General features: G+C 38.2%; 1 protein-coding gene across 7 annotated transcripts in view; it reads right to left on the bottom strand.

The window, feature by feature from the left end:
- LOC129239553 (broad-complex core protein isoforms 1/2/3/4/5) overlaps window positions 1–17,063 on the bottom strand; it is an 89,694-nt gene that overhangs the window by 33,453 nt on the left and 39,178 nt on the right. For all 7 annotated transcript variants that reach the window (XM_054875128.1, XM_054875124.1, XM_054875127.1 and 4 more), the window contains exon 2: window positions 15,691–16,243. In XM_054875128.1, the coding sequence (XP_054731103.1) occupies window positions 15,691–15,876 (186 nt within the window). In that variant the 5' untranslated portion in view covers window positions 15,877–16,243. The remainder of the gene's footprint in view (window positions 1–15,690; window positions 16,244–17,063) is intronic.

The following is a 17,063-nucleotide window of genomic DNA, read 5'->3' as shown; positions in this document are numbered from 1 at the left end:
TAAGCCTTTTTAATAGCTTTCCAAGGTATTAAAAAAAATAAGCTGAACTAAGAAAAGGGAGGAAACGGAATTTTTATTAGGTCCAAAAAATTTGATTACTATGCAGTAAAGAAGGTTAGTGAAATTCCTTAAAATAGTTGTACATATTCACCTACTATTGTCCGAGATTGTTTAATACGGTTTGCGGTTCGATAAGAGAAGGCGTTGCTACTAGCCTTATTTTTTGTTTTTGGGTTTCTTATGTTGGTTCACTCTTCATTTCAATCCGTCAATTCATTCTTTGCTTAAAAACGATTTAGCATCGACGTGTCACTGTATTTTCGACAATGGAAAAAGTCAAGTATCGTACAATGATTGACTTTTTATTTTTGGAGGCCTTAAAGGCAAAAGGACTTTTCGTTTTCAATGAGTACAGTACAATGATGAGTTGCAAAATTCAAACGTGGTCGCACAAGCATTAAACACAATTCACGTCAAGGACGTCTAAAGCAGCAACAATATCAGAAATCGTAAAAAAATACAGAACATCTATTGAAAAATCGTCGAGTGAGTGAAAGAGATTTAGTAGAAGCCCTAGACATCTTATTGGGCAGTGTGAGCAAACTATTTTGACTTAAGTATTGGGTTTCGATAGTCCGGTCAAGAACGCTACGGAATTGCAAAGTGTTTTGTGGCAAGCCCGAATAGAAGACTGTCGGACCTACTTCTAAATCTTGAAAGAAAACACGTTCGGTTGATGGTCGGTATTATTACAGGACACGATCCATATGACCACCATTGGAATAATTGAGGATCCAATTAGTCAGTCTTACCTAGAGGAGACGGTTAGTATTGAGCATTTGGTCTGTGCGTGTCCTGCCTTTGCTAGAGCACAGCTACGAATTTCGTTCTCTCAAACTGGAGGATATTTTCAGATTTACCAAAGAATCTGGAAAATTCTCACAGGTCTAACTACCTTTATTTCTTTATTCTATCCTATATTTTTCCTTCTGTTACTTCTCTCTTTTCCTCCTTGACTATCTATCCTTTCACTTTCCAGAGCTTTAAATACAATGGAATTTTTAGCCTAAGTGTTACCAAATCTCTCGATGGTTTTCGGCTCGACGTTTCAAATTCCAAAATTTTTCATTTGGGTTTCAGAAAGCTGTGTACACAATGGGTACTGCATTCGCTAACAATGGAACAAAAATATATTCGAATGCGGCTATCTCAGCAACATTTTGTGCATCATTTCACCACCAAATGATGAGACTTGAGTCTATCACCATGACGCCGAATTAAAACAAGAGGCTAAAAAATGGTGCGAACCTGATTGTTCGCCAGCGAAATGAGTTCGTGTCCAAAAATCGGCCAAAAAGGATGCGAAAGGAATTACTTGCAAACTGATAAAACAATAAATTCTGAATATTATTGTAACCTTTTAGACCAGCTGAATGAAAAAATTCGTGAAAAAATACTCAGTTTGCAAAAGAAAGAAATTATTTTGCATGAGGGTGATGCATTGCGTCGCTAGCGCATTTAAACAATGGCTAAAATCCACGAATTAAAGTTCGAATTGTATTCACTGTATCCACTGTATTCACCCGATTTGGCCCCTAGCAACTTTCATCTGTTTCCAGACCTAAAACAAATTCATGCGTGAAAAGCGGTTTTCATCAAATATTGAGGCCATAGCGGCGGTGGAAGCATATTTTGCCGCCCTTACAGATTCTCACTTCCGGAATGCAATTCATAAATTGAAATCTCGTAGGAACAAGCGTATTGATCTTCAGGCAGGCTATACTGCATAAGAAAGTGTTTTGCAAATCATAAAATTATGTTTTTCTTATCGAACCGCAAAGCTTATTGAACAGCCTAGTATTCGCGTACTAACGTATGGCTCTATCGCGTTATCTCAGTCGCACACCATTTATCTTCGAAATTAACAACTTTCCTGTTTGCATTATTTTATTGAGATTTTTTTCGCTTTGTGGCGCAACCTTCGCTATTCGTCATTTAAAATGTCAGCAGCTCCGATTTGAAGTTGGCAAATGCGTTGAGGAATGCAATGCACAATAAAACTCACAGTGCACAAGTGTACAAAAAACAAAAAAAAATTTGTGTATGTACCTATAAGTGATTGTAGTAGTGTAATATAATTTCATTGTGTGCCTGTACGGCCTGCAAGTCTTTGCAAATCTGTGCAAATACTCGCTTCAATGCATTTCTGTAGGTTTGAAGTGATTTTGAAATCTATAAGCATGTGCATGTGTGTGTGTGCGTGCGTTCGCGAGTTCGGCTGTGCAACTTCATGGTCACGGCGCAGCAACAAAAGTGAGTTGAAGTGCTCGATTTGTGCGTGGCTTGTTTATTTAAAATCAGACACATCCACACACACACACACACACATCCACGTTAAATTGCTTTTTCACTGTATGAGTGTGCGTGTGCTATCATTAATATACTTTGTTAACTGACTTTGTTATTGCTAACATAACCAACCCAAAGCGGTGCACAACGGCGAGAGCGGGGCCTAGCCAGCAATCGACGGACAAGCAGTGGAGCAGCGAAGGCTCACACGGCAGGCGCACAAACAGTAAAGTGTGTACGCTGGTTTGCGCAATGAGTGATTGGCTATTGTTATGGCCAGCTGAAAGTGCTATTGCTTTTGTTGCAGTTGCTGTGCACAACCTAAGCCTGCCTGCAGTAAAGTTTGTGCGTGTGTTTGTGTGCGTTGCGTTTGTATGCCACACATTTGCACGGGCCCTTTGACTTTGCAGCAACAGCAGCGCAGTAATCGGACCCATCGCAGCCGCAGCAGAGTAGCAACAACTACCGCATATGCGATTGGACCGCATAAGCAGCAGCAACAACAATGGCGCACTTGAAAAGCGATCGCCACCATTGCGCTGCATCTAGAAATTAGGTCAACCATCAATAAAAATAATAAAAACAATAAAAAATGAGTGTGTGAGTGTGTGTGTGCGTGTGAATGCATAACAAATAAAGGCAACATCAATAGCAACAACAACAAGCAATAGCACCAATCGCGCGCAGTGTTGCCAAGTTGCTGTGCTGCACCACTGCCGGGGTGATGAGCGCTGAAGACGAACTACGCACGAATGACACGAAACACTCGAAACATATCGCCGAACTTGTTGCTCTTCGAGTATCTGCTCTTAGCTGCAGCTTCTATCTATTTGCGCAGCTACTCAGTTTTTACTTGAATCGTGCATTTCTCCCAACTGTTTTCTGTTGCCCCTAGCTCAGCCTCTTCCCCACCTCGCAAATTACGCGCATTTTATAAGTTCTGCACAGATAATATTGAAATAAAAACAAAAACAAAAAAAAACTTAGCAAAATAAGAAATAAATCCCTTGTGGCTGCGATATTAACAAGTCATCGCCGTTTATTTGGTTCCACTAGTGTGTATGTATGTATTCGTGCTGTATGTATGTGTAAGTGCGTTTATATTTCGCCTTTACATTTTGCTATTTAATGCATTTTCAGCACAGGATCGTTTCTATTTTTACTGCTTCGATGAACGATCACCGAAGGAGATATCACCGAGCGAGTAGAGGGCGACGAGAGGGGCGGCGGTGGTGGCGGCAGATGTTGCTTGGTTGGTGCATGCTCCGTTGCCAGTTTGGGAAAATGAGGTCAGCCGCAACTGTCGATTGCAAAATCTGGCTTAGTATATATTTGTAAATAGGCGCGCACGTGCACGCACACCAGCGCAGTGCATCATGCACTCGTATGTTCACACACACATACTCACATATGTATGTGTACATGCGCCAATGCGTGTGCAGTCAAGTGCTCACGGCATATTTCGCTGAATTGTTTTGCTACATCTTGGCCTTTGGAATTTATTTGTGATTATAAATTAAAGTTTATGATCTATAGAAAGTGGGACAGCTGCGCGAGATTTCTTTTGAATTATTTTACATTTATTATTTATTATTATTTTTTGTTTTCACTATACGTTTTTTCATCATATCACAAGTAAGTGTGTAAGTCAATTGCTTAATATGAATATTTCCATGCTAGGCATGAAGGCACATATGTACGCACATATATACATATGTATGTATGTAAGTACACAAGAACTATTTACAGCAGACATTTTTTAACTAGAACGCTAAGATAAAGTATATATTTTTCCTCGAGATGAAAACAGAAATCTGAATTTGCTAAACTCCTCTTTGCTACGCCCATTCGAGTAAAGTGTCCGAAAATTCAGTAAGATCGGTGCATAAATCGCTGTGCTCTGTGCAGTTAAGTGAAATCTAGTTTTACTTAGGGTTGCGGGTACCATCTCTGCGCTCAGGAAGCGCCAAATGAAGGAAAAAGTTTTTTACCATATTGGTCGCCCCTCGGGAGGCCACGTAAAAGCTGTTCATAAATACCATTTGTCATTCGGAGGCGACATAAAACTGTCCTTTTGCCACAAGACGCACATCACAAATAGGAAGAGGAGTTTCGACTGATATATGGCACACTTAGATTGTTTTTGACAGATACAAAGTTTGTATGTATTTTGGTGTGCTTGTCGATTTTCTGCTATCGAAAAAATTTGAACAAAAAATCAAACTTTTTTAATCAAAAATAACAGCGTAATCAGACCTGGCACTAGATGCTCTGGTTAGTCTACCACCACTTGATGTTTACATCCTAAGAGAGGCCTTCAAGGCCATCTGCAGGCTGAAACGTAATGGGAATTGGTACGACTCCTGTCCGGCATTGGACAACAGGGAAAGCATATAGTAGACTTCCATCCATTGATTCTCTCCATTACTCTAGACTCCATGCCATCTAGAGTCGTACTTGACAAGAGATACACCATGGTGATGCCAGTGGCTCAATTGTGGTCAAACTCGGAAAATGAGCGTGGATAACTTCTTTGGCACAGAGCTAGTTCTGTCACTCCCTTCTGCAGCCATCGAAGCCACGGTTAGCAAACGGGTTACTTCAACCCACAAGCGAGCTTGGCAGGCTGAGAGAGGCTGCAGATGGACAAAACTTATGTTACCTGTCATGGCCGACCGACTGTCGCAGATATTTCTGTCATTAAGCAAAATAAAATGTAGGCAACTGGTTGGGCTGATGAGGCCCAACTATCTATTGGCGAAGTACATGGAAAAGGTAGGCATCTCAGACAGTGCACTCTGCCTAGCATGTGGAGAGGTCTTGACAACTACTGCAATTTCCAAAAAAAAATATAATCAAAAGAACCCATCACCATTTTGGGCAGCGATTCTTGGCAAATTTTCTGATTAGACAAGACTGCTGTTGCAATCCTGAACAACCGACACAAAAAGAAAGCAGCTAAATTCAAAATAAATAGCCTTAGAGGGGCACCTACCAAAGAGCGAACCTGTCTTCCTGCATGGCGTGGGAAATTCTCTTGTAAACTGGTATTTTTCACGTAAGTAATTAGAGAAAACAAATTTTTCTACTAGGATTTTTCTAGATTTTTTTTTAATTAAATTTATTTCATTGCACCCATTTTCTACCACAACACCGCCAAACTGCATACGTTTTTGTGAATTATTAGTGTGAAAATTAGCAAAACAAAATCTGCTCGGCTCAGCTCAGTTGGCGACGGAAAACAATGGCTTTGAATATAGCGAAGTGTCGCTTTACAATTTCAGTTTTATTTTCGTTGGCCAACTACTTGCGCTGGTACTTCAATTAAGAAAAAAATTAAAAAAATGAAATGAAAAAAGAAGAACAGCAACACAAACAACAATAGCGCGCAAAACAAGCCACTTTGCAAGGCGACATAAATTCAACTAACTTTCTGCCTTCGTCGGGTGTGCTTTTCGTAGTCATTTTGTTGTGGGGTGTGACAGTTTGAGACTTAAGTGCCACTATTGCGTTTGCCATTATATGACGTTTGTTTTTGTTGTTTACGCCTTTTGATTTTATTGTATATTTTAAGGCATTTTAGAGCTTTAGTTCAAATGCTTTTATGCTAAATTACGGCACTACAACCAGCGCATCAGTTGCTTGCGCCTACTGGGCAGCGAGAAGTGGGAAGAGGGCAATAGTGCTTGTCGAGTGCGCCTTGCGCTGCCGTATTGCAGTTTAAACCTAATTAAAATAATGCAGCAGTTAATTAAATATTTATGCGCCGAGTGGATACTTTATCCACTTTTTAGTCACTCCATTCCAATCTTCCGCTCACTCTAAGCGCCAAAAGCGAGTCCAAACCGGTAGCTGGGCAGAAAAGAGGTCTCATTGGAATGCCGAGCAAAGTGACAGTGGCACAAAATGACAGAAAATGAAATGAAAATACGCATGATTGTTAGAAAATTATTTTTGAATATTAAATGCAACTTTTTTTGAAACTCTGCGAGGTTTGTATGAACCAAAATTAGTACTTGAGTTAGGTCTAAATTGATATTCATATTTTTAAATTATTTAATCCTTGAAAAAACTAGCGCACAGGGGTTCAGTTGAAAACCTGCGTATTTTGTCTAACTCCGCGCAATGTTGCTTTCTGCATGCACAGCGGCCACTGTTCGCTTGGCAAAGTCTACAACTATTTCGGGCGCTTGTTTGTTTTTACTTCCATATAACTGGAATATAACTGTAACTGTAATCGTAAGGCGAACAGCAACAAGGGCGGCAGTGCTCACTTGTAGTGCCAAAAAAGTTTTCGCTACGGTGGCCATTTCTGTTGTTGCCATTGTCCAAGACGCGGCCCTTTGCTGCCTCTTATTTTGTTAGGCCGCCGTTTGCTGCTACAATGCCGCCACTTCCTCCTCCCCTCGTGCAATTGTTGTGCATTTATTTTACTATTTAGCAAATTAAATGTTGTCCCATCTCGCATTGTATTATTTTTTAGTACTTTGTGTAATGTCTTCAGGCTTCCTGTGTTGTGTGTGAACGGGTGTGTATGGGTGTGTATGGGTGTAAAATATCATGACTTGTTCGCTTTTATTTGAAAAATGTTTTCTTCACTCTGCGCTATTTTTGCATAAGTAGGTAGGCCGGCTTGCTGTTTCACTGACTGCTGCTGACACTGCAATTGACGGCGCTTTTTTCGCTGATTTATTTCATTTTTTCGACAAGTTGTTAATCAGCAGTAGTGTAATGATTGTTGTTATTGTGTGTTGCACATGCAAAACTTTTTACAATTTAGTGCAGGCTTTTTCTTATAGTCTCCTAGTTTATTTTGCATTCAATACCAATGCCATAGAACTACTTCACAATTAGCTTTGCTTTTTTCCAAACGAACAAATTGGAAGAGCAGAATAAAGTTGGCAACTGCATAAATAGAAAACTTGCAGATTTCTTTTAACAATTGTGACATATTTTGTGTTGTTGTTTTTTTTGTTTGCTATTGTTTGTTTTAAACTGAATTATTGTGACTTATTATATTGGCGCAGGGTGGAAAAATTAAAGAAAATTATTTAATAGTTGATTTTCAATATCCGTAAAAGGATTGGTTAATATTTTAAAGCATCAGTTAAGAGACGTGCGGAGAAAACTAAGCCTGGGTTTAACAAAACCTAAAGGCTAAAACTCAGTATCTTTATACTTTTAATGCCAAAAAGCAATCAAAATGACTGCATTGTGAAAAAATAAGTGCAACGCATATTTAAGTTAATATTATATATGAGTAGACACCCCCAATAAACTACAAACAATATTCGCTCACAAACCCACAAACAATTTTGTTCACGTGAAAGCTGCAACACAACCTTAAAAACTGGTCGGAAAATAGTACTAGAGCGGTGACAGTTTTCAAATAAATTCAAAAAAATAAATTTATAAAAATTCAGAAAATAAATTTAAGAAAATTCAGAAAAACTAATTTAGAAAAATAAAAAAAAATAAGTTTAGAAAAATTCCGAAAAATGAATTAAAAAAAAATCAGGAAAATAAATATAGAAAGATTCAGAAAAATCAATTTAGAAAAATTAAAAAAAAAATTTGTTTAGAAAAATTCAGAAAAATAAATTTAGGAAATTTCAGAAAATAAATTCAGAAAAATAAATTTAGAAAAATTCAGAAAAATACTTATAAAAAGATTCAGAAAAATTAATTTTGAGAAATTAAAACAAAAAGTTCAGAAAAATTTAAGAAAAATAAATTTAGAAAAATTCAGAAAAATATTTCTAAAAAGATTCAAAAAAATAAATTTTGAGAAATAAAAAAAAAATGTTTAGAAAAATTTAGCAAATAAATTTAGAAAAATTCAGAAAAGTAAATTAAGAAAAATACAGAAGAATATATTAAATTAAGAAAATTCAGAAAAATAAATTTAGAGGAATTCAAAAAAAATAATTTAGAAAAATTCAGAAAAATAAATATAGAAAGATTCAGAAAAATAAATTTAGAAAAATTCAGGGAAATAAATTTAAAAAATATCGGAAAAATAAATTTAGAAAATTTCAGAACAGTTAATTTAAAGAGCTTCGGAAATATAAATTTAGAAAAATAAATTATGAAAATTCAGAAAAACATAGAAAGCAAGATTCAGAAAAATAAACTTAGAAAACAAAATTTTGAAAAATTCAGAAAATAAATTAAAAAAATATCGGAAAAATAAATTTAGAAAAAATGAGAAAATGATAAATTAAAAAAAAATTAGAAAAATTAGTTTAGAAAATTTCACAAAAGTGAATTTAAAAAACCTCAAAAAATAAGAAAAGTTCAGAAAAATAAATGTAGAAAAACTCCGAAAGATAAATTTAAAAAGTTTAGAAAAATAAGTTTCACAAAATTCAGTAACGTAAGTTTCATTCATGCATTCAGAAAAGTAAATTTAGAAAAATTCAGAAAAATAGATTTAAAAAAAATTAAAAAAATAAATTTAGAAAAATTCAGAAAAATAGATTAAAAAAAAATTAAAAAAATAAATTTAGAAAAATTCAGACAAATTAATTTAGAAAAATTCAGAAAAATGAATTCCGAAAAATATTATAAGTTTAGAAAAATTCAGAAAAATAATTTTACCAAAATTTAGAAAAGTTTAAGTGGTGAACAAAAGGTTTGAATAAAATGTGAATTAAAAAAATTAAAATTAAGTAGTCCTAGTACTTCAAAACCAAGTCACAAACACAAGAACATCAAGGACTTGACTTGATATTGACTTATTCAGTCTCACTTTGCGGGTAAATCATAACTTTTTTATTAAAAAAAATGTTTTTGAGAGATGGAAATCTTTATTTCGTAGTTTAGGTGCTCCATTGCTTGTCTGTTTGCATACTGCAGCCATTTGCAAAAATTCTAAATCTTCAGATAGGGTGATTAATTTTGTGCCACCTTGTATATGTACATATGTACATATATCCGACTTTCTTTCATGATAATTTGTGATTACAATCAGTTGTATGTATGCAGATGTAAAGGGGCTTTCAAAAGACGCGCCAAAATCTTGTTTTGAAGTAAAACATGCAAAAATTTAAATTCTTTGTTGTTTTACTATTCTTATTCAAGGTACGGCTCTTAGCTATTTTATGTGAGAAATAACATCATTTAAATGTCCACTACGTCGAGGTAGCGATGTTGAAGGTTATTTAGCCACACTTTGCTCTGCACCAGCAATATTCTTAACAGATCGTCCAGTTTTTGGTCCACCAGTCCGCTTTCTACCCCCGACAGAACCAGTTTCTTTAAATGTTTTCACCAACCTTTGAGTCGCTGACTCGTTCGGGTAATTATTTACACCAAAAAATTGCCTATTTTGCTATTTTGCCATTCTTAATAATAAGTTTCAATAATTTTAGCGCGTTGTTCTACCCTTTTAGGAAAAGTCATATGTCTGGTGTACATGTATTGGTTCATTTTTTCAGTTTTTTGCCTTCAATTCTGGCTTGTTCGTTACACATTTATGGCACACAGCAGTTTGAATGCTATGAAAGTTCACAGATTTCCACAAGGCAGAGTCATAAGTGCCAAAAGAAGATCACACTCTGGCACTCTCGCTGAAAACTTGATGTATTAAGTCGAATAAAACAATTCCTGGTAACTTTTACTCTCCCTCGAGATACCCATTCGATATCCGTACACTCGAACGATACTTAGTACTCCACAAAGCTACAAAAAAAGACACCTGGCAGTGCACTTTTATAGATTAACGTGAAAAATTGAATCAAGCCCAAGTCTTTCGGATTAAAAATCAGAAACCTACACTGGCAAATGAGCCAACACTTTCATTCATCACCTGCGATAACAACCTTAACTGCTGACATACCTTTTAACTCTACTCAAGTACTTTAAACCGGTCTGAATTGACCATAGTTTCGGCAACCTACTCTAATATTGAAATTACTTCAAAGATTCCTATCAAAAGCTCTTCTAATGACAATAGATTTGCCTAAGTATGTCAGAAATAATTACCTTCACCAGAAGCTCAAGGCTCTCACTGAAACTAAAAAGAAGTACATGAGTCCAGGCAGCAGTTCTAAGCAATACATTTCGCCCCTTTTGGTTAGGGAACAGATACTGAAATGGAATGAGGACTTAGAAGTAAGATTTGGCTGTTGATGCACCGGTGAAGGGCTCCGAAAGCAAGAACAGCTGTGAGGACAGTAGGAAAATCAAGTTTACAAGAACCTGTCCGCACCTGGTTTGCCGAATTTGCGAATTTGGAGGCGACGCAAAAGCTGTCGGTGCCTGCATTTGTGGAACAACATCGCGCTGCCCTCACTATCTGGGGAAGCAACCTGGCTAATCATCTAATAAAAAGAGATTAACAAAGCATATTTCTACGTCACATTTCAACCACAACTCGACGCCCCAGCAGAACTATGATTTTCTATAAAAAAATTCTGGTTCTCTAACAAGCGTCTAGCGATTATTCACATCACTTGCTGCCATTTGACTAAAATTAGCTTAGAATTCAAAGCAGGGAATAGTAGTATGCGCTTAAAAATCAGGGACGTTGCATATAAGCAGTCGAATTTCTTTCCGCGCGATTTTCCATTGCGTGCCCTTATCGAAATCCGCCATCTTCTATTGAAAGGAATTAGAAAACTTCTTCTTTGCAATATTAAGTTTTACTACCTGCAGAAAAGCCAAGAGTAGTAAAGCATAAATACCGCTAGACAAAAGTTTTTTAAGTGGCAATATAGATTTAGCAAGAAGAAGAATATTCCCAACTACGAAAATGACCTTCCCTTGACAGCAACACAAAGAGTCACTAAATCAGTTTAACTGCAGCGAACTTTTGCTTTATTAAATTCTTTGAAAGCATTTATAAAATTTGTTTACTGTTATGCCAGTTTATCACGGTGTTCGCATGTCTGTATGTATGAGTATGAAACTATTTATGCAATTCATTATAAGTTGCATGCGAGCACAATGCGGCTACTTTATTTTAATATGTAAATAGTGCCAACAACAAACGAGTGTGTGTGTGTGTATGAGCCCATGTGTATGTAAGTATACTACATATCTATGTCACATTAGACAAAACGGCAAATGGCCAAAGGCAGAACCTCGTGCGCCTTGCACCGCTTTGGAAGCCTGCGCGCCTCTTAGTCAGGCGATTCGCTTGGCATTTCATATCCATTCGCCGCAGTCATGCGGCTGGTTGGGGAAACTTTCCGACATACCATAAACGCATGCAGTCGCGATTGTTCTTTTGTTGGCGTTTTTGTTGTTGCGTTGCACAAAAACAAACTTTAATGGCAACCTAATTAATAAAACGAATATATTTAAAATTTGAAATTTGAAATTTCCGTGCTGCGATCCTCTCCCGACGACGTGCGGTACTTGCAGGCCAAAGTTTTGCGATTTACTTAGTACGCTGCCTTGGCTTTCTATACTGCTCTCCCCGTGCAACGCTGCTCCTCAGTTCTCCTGATTTCTAGTCACTTTTTGTATCACTTTTGCAGTGTCTATACTTCATTTGCATCGAAATTTGTTTTTTTTTGGTTTTTGTAATTCATTTTTACTTGGCCTGCCTTTTTCGGTGCGGTTTTGTTTTTCTTTTTTATACTTTTTGTTTATAATAAAATTTATTTAGTCGCTTTCTTTGTTTATGACAGCGCTACAGTGGCGAGGAGTTGACGTGAATTGCCAGCCTGCACTGATTTTCCTGTCTCAATGGCATTTGCCGGGAAAGTGTGGCATTGCGGCAACGCTAATGGGCCAGAGTGCAGCGTAAATATTTCGCGAGCTTATTATTACAGTTATTATTTGCTGCTGCTGCTAGCTAATGTTTGATGATAGTGATTAAGTAATGTTGTTGTGTTGGCTGACGCGAAAGCTACCTTTTTTCAGCTGTGTGTAATATTCACTACACATCCCTTTGCCTCCAAGTGTTTCTGCGCAGCCAAGTGCTGAGTTGTAAAAAAATGTAAAAAATCTCATGAAAACTGCCGCCGCTTCTTGTTGTCTTGTTGGTGGGTAACTTAGAACCTGTAGTTATGTAGTTGCGGGGTTTGGTGGGGGCTTGGCAGGGGGAGAGACATTAGTGCGACTTTTGACTAAAAACATTTTTAGTTGCGTTTAAATGTTCGACGTTTACCCATTCACCGCAAAGTTCCGTTGCATTGGCAAAAAAATAACTTTGGCAAACTTACTGCAGAATAACAAGAAATTATGCCCCCTGCCCCTTGGCCCAGCCGCCACGCCGCAGTCATGCGAACTCTTCGATGCGCCTAATGCATTTTAAGTATTCGCCAGCATTGAGACATTAAACTTTACAAAAGTTAGCAGCAAGTGGGCGAAGACAATGGAGGTGCGGCAGTTGGGGGGAAATGGCTTGTTTTTGGTTTGTTGCAAATTTAGATTGCGGAAATATGCACGCAATTGTGGCTTTGAGGCAAGCGAACGAGTAGGCTGGCCTTTGTGCTTTGCTGGGGCCTGTGATTTCGTGTGTGTGTGTGTGTGAGTGTGTGCTAGCAGTAACAACAATAACAACAACCGGCATGCAAGTGAACAACTGAACATGACACAAAGCGGAAACTTTTTGCCACTGAGCTGCCACCAGCGTCATATAATAATCGTTAGCAAATTTCCGACATTGTGGTTGCATGCGGCACATGTGCGCTTGTGCTTGCCGCATGCGTTACAAACAAAGTTCCTTGCATATAAACTAAATGTACAACTAAGCGTATATGTGTGCGTGTGTGTGTGTGTATGTATGCATGTATTTAGCTAACTTTGTAATTGTGTGAGTTTATATTAACTCAAATGCAAAATTGTTCACTTTGCCGCCTTTGCGGAATGAAGCGTTTGGGCGTTGCACGTTGGGTGTGACAAGTATGCATTTAACGAGTTTTGAAATGCAGCAAAGCGTACGCCCAACGGACTCAAGCTACTTGCCACAGTTTGTTATTTTAATTGAAACTGCAGAATAATTTCATTTTATTGTGGCTGCTAGTTGTTGTTGTTATTGTTTTTGCTGCTGTTTATTCAGTCTATTTGATTTGCCTGGCTGTTGCTGGTGTTGCATGTGTTGCGTGCTGCTACAATTGTATAATTGCTACAGTTATTGCTGGTTTTGTCCGTGTTGTTGTTGTTGCTGTTGTTGTTCTTGACGTTTTCAAATATTTTATGAGCATAATAAGTCAATATTTTAACAAGTCCCCTTGCCTCCGGCAACGAGTTTAGACCCACTCTAAAGCGAGCAGCCATACAAGTGCGCGCACACACACACGCTTACATGCATGAGTGTGCGCGCATGCCGCATCATCGACTGCTGCTTATGTATAAGTGCATGTGGAAGCACATACATGCACGCATTGTTATTGTTATTATTGCTTTTCCATTGTTTCCCAGCAACCGCGTGGCACTGCTTTGGAAGTAGGTCACCTCGCCGTGAATGCGGCTGTAGCTGCAGATATCCGCAAACTCGTACTTCTCTATGCGATGTCTGTCCATCCTTACATCTTCCTGTTCTTCGCCCGAGTATCGGCTGCTAATTGCTGCGCTTTGTACTCGTCAGCTGAAGCATTGTCTTGCAGCTTCTCGTCACACAACAACAGCGTCAACTTCGTCACCTCCAGCCGCTGCTCCTGCAAGTGCTTATTATATATCTATATGGGTATGTATGTATGTATTTATGCATGTGAGTATGTGTGTTCTTGTTTATTGAATTCGTTTTCTTCACTTCTATTCCTATCTCTACCGCCTCGATCGCTATCTTTGCTTTTGCCTGCATTGTTTGCACTTTTGCTCCTTCTCTCCAATTTTTCTCGCTTCGTTGTCTTTGTCTGTCGCTCTTTGATCGTCGTCTCCACTTCTGCTTCTGGCGATCTTCTCTGCATTTTTCAGGGTGAGCCAGTTTGCATTCCTGCCATTGCATCGGATTTTAGGTTCTATGCCATCCACTTTTTATGGCATTTTTTCTGTTCGCAAAAGATAAAAATGTGCACTTTACGCTTTATAAATATCCACGTTTGTCAGTTGTGTGTGTTTGCACAGCTTTTAGTAATTGCATATGAACAAATATTGTATGGCTTTGCCTTTGCCTTTGCCTTCGCCTTTGCAACTTTCGCCTCCATTTTGCACAGCCATTGTGCGATGCCTTCAGTATTTGCCAACAAAGTTGTTGCTTTCGCTATTGGTTCAATTTAATTTTTCGATTTCTCTACATGAGCAATGGCACATACACACACAAATATACACACAAACAGGCATGACGAATATGTATGTGTGTATGATGTGTGCATCCTAATAAAAATTGTACTTTATGGGTCAAGTGTCCTCGAAAATATTTTAATCGACGGTGCCGCAGGCAGTTGCTGTCTGACAAAAAAAATAGTAAAAACATTTGCAGAACAGATGAGTTTGTAAAAAATTATTACAAGAAACACCTTTGCAGCATTTATTCAGCTGCTTCGTCTTCAACTTTCTAATTCGACAATGCGAAAGCCTGAAATAGCGAGTAGATCTGCCACACGCGTTTCGCAACCGTCTTTGGACTGGTGCAAAATAAATGCAAGGCAGTATAGGGTGGGGCTTTACATCCGATTTGGGTGTATGTGGTTTCCTCAAATAGATGTAGCTATAGTCTTAAGGCATAGCAAAGACTCATGGGTTTGATATCGTCTGCCGAAGGAAGAGCTTTCGCGTTTTGTGAAGAATACGACGTGTGACTATTAAATAACGAGACTGCTCTCATACATATTTATTCATTATTCCCTGCTACAAAAACGCTCTATGGCAAATCTTCCATTGCGCACTCGAGGCGCATAACTGGGAACGAAGTAACGGACGCATTGGCGAGAGAGGCTACGGCCTCGCCATTATTAAGACGCGAGCCCTTCCTTGCTATGGTACAACACACCATAAAGAAGAAGCATAGGAGTGAAGAGCTAGGACTGAGAGAGGTTTGTTGGCACCAAACTACGGGTCTACGCCAGGCGAAATCCTTACTAGGGGGTACAACTTATAACTCTCCACAAGAATAAACTGATAATGCTCACAGGCGTTCTCACAGGCCATTGCAGACTGAGCAGTCATCTGCACATGATCGGGATATGGTCCACCGATTCTTGACGTTTCGGTGATCAATCTCCAATGCATCGTCCCCTTGAATACAGCGCTATAGCGCGGAAAAGGTTGAGACATCTCGGCCAACTGCCGCCAGAAGAAAGGCACATACGCCCAATCCAACCCAGCTCTGTTCTGTGTTTAATAAGGGAACTGCTACGTTAGAAGTGGTTTGAGGCATCCTATTCAGTTCATTCTATACGAGGGCATTCGCCGATGAAACTCTACATCTATGCATTCCGCACTTACCTTGAGTAAATCGCGAAAGTATGGACTGCACGCTGACAGGACTACGCGATGCGCCTTAATGCTGCGTCCCTCGCACGCCAATGTTACGTCGACGAAATCCTCATCGTCACGCAGATTTTCGAACGCCGACGTTATGCTGCTTTGGTAGTTGTTCCAGCGCAAACAGAAATGCTGTGTCTCGTCCATTTTGGTGTTTGGCGTTGTTTCTGTTTGTGTTTGTGTTGGTGTTGGTATTGGCGTTGACGATTTCACTGATGTGACGCTGTAAAAGCGTCGCTGGCTATTCTGCTTCACTCTAATTTGTATGCTGTGGTTGTTGTTGCTGCTGATATGATTTACAATGATTTCCTTGTAGGTGCAGTAGTTAGTTTTAGTGGTTTATTGCTTTTTGGGGAAACGTTTCCAAATTGATTTACTGCTTCTTCTTATGCGTTTTCTGCTCGTACTTCTCTTGAGTTTGACTTTTTGAAAAGTTTACTTGCTTAGTGTATATTATTTATTTGTATTTTATGTTTATATTTGTGTTAATATTTTCTTCATAAATTTAAATAAACTGCAAAGAGAAGAAATAGAAATGGAATAAGTAAATGCAAATGTACATAAATAAATTTAGGAGAATGAAAAATATAATGGAGTAGTGAATAATGCTTAGAGAATTTGTTCATTGGGTATACTTTTTTCATACAAGGGCATTTCAACTATTTCTTGTTTGGCAAATGAAACGCAGACGACGATGGATAGGCCAATTGTTTAGAAAACCACAAGATAGCATCGCGAGAAGGCACTGGGACCCACAAGGGATCTCCATGTTTATGTCATATAAGTATATATAAATTTTTTTTGAAAATTTAGCTCTCGTACTCCCAGAGTACTCCCAAGCGAGTATGTGATTAAGTATTCCTTTGCATGTGTATGTACCTTTGTACCTAAAATTTTCTCTTAAACAAGCAATTATGGAGTAGCCAAAAGCTCCACTTTAACTTTTAAACGATCAAGAAATGCTGTTAAAAAATTATTCCAAAACTATCCCACGATCCTACGAAAAGAGTAAACTTCCTTATAGAGAAAGATGATACTACAGATTTAAAAAACTATTACTATTTTTATTGAATTTTTATTTTTTTCACTTTTTTCATAATCTTCTTCAAAGGCCCTACACAAAGCCACACATAGGTATATTTATGAAGCTAAAATGTATGAAAATCTTCATCATCGTCATCATCATAAATTCTTAGACCTCCAGTGTGGAATATAGAGCCACAATGAATTTCTTCCATTCGGGTCTGTTTTGCGCCAATTTCTTAACTTCATTCCAGCTAAGCTGCACAGCACGGGTTTCCGACTCCAGCAGTCATCTTCAGGTATTCGCTGGA

Source organism: Anastrepha obliqua, chromosome 2 (genome assembly GCF_027943255.1).
Source record: "Anastrepha obliqua isolate idAnaObli1 chromosome 2, idAnaObli1_1.0, whole genome shotgun sequence".
In the NCBI taxonomy this organism is placed as follows: domain Eukaryota; kingdom Metazoa; phylum Arthropoda; class Insecta; order Diptera; family Tephritidae; genus Anastrepha; species Anastrepha obliqua.
The sequence above is the reverse complement of the archived record's forward strand: the minus strand, read 5'-3'. Positions and strand labels throughout refer to the sequence as shown.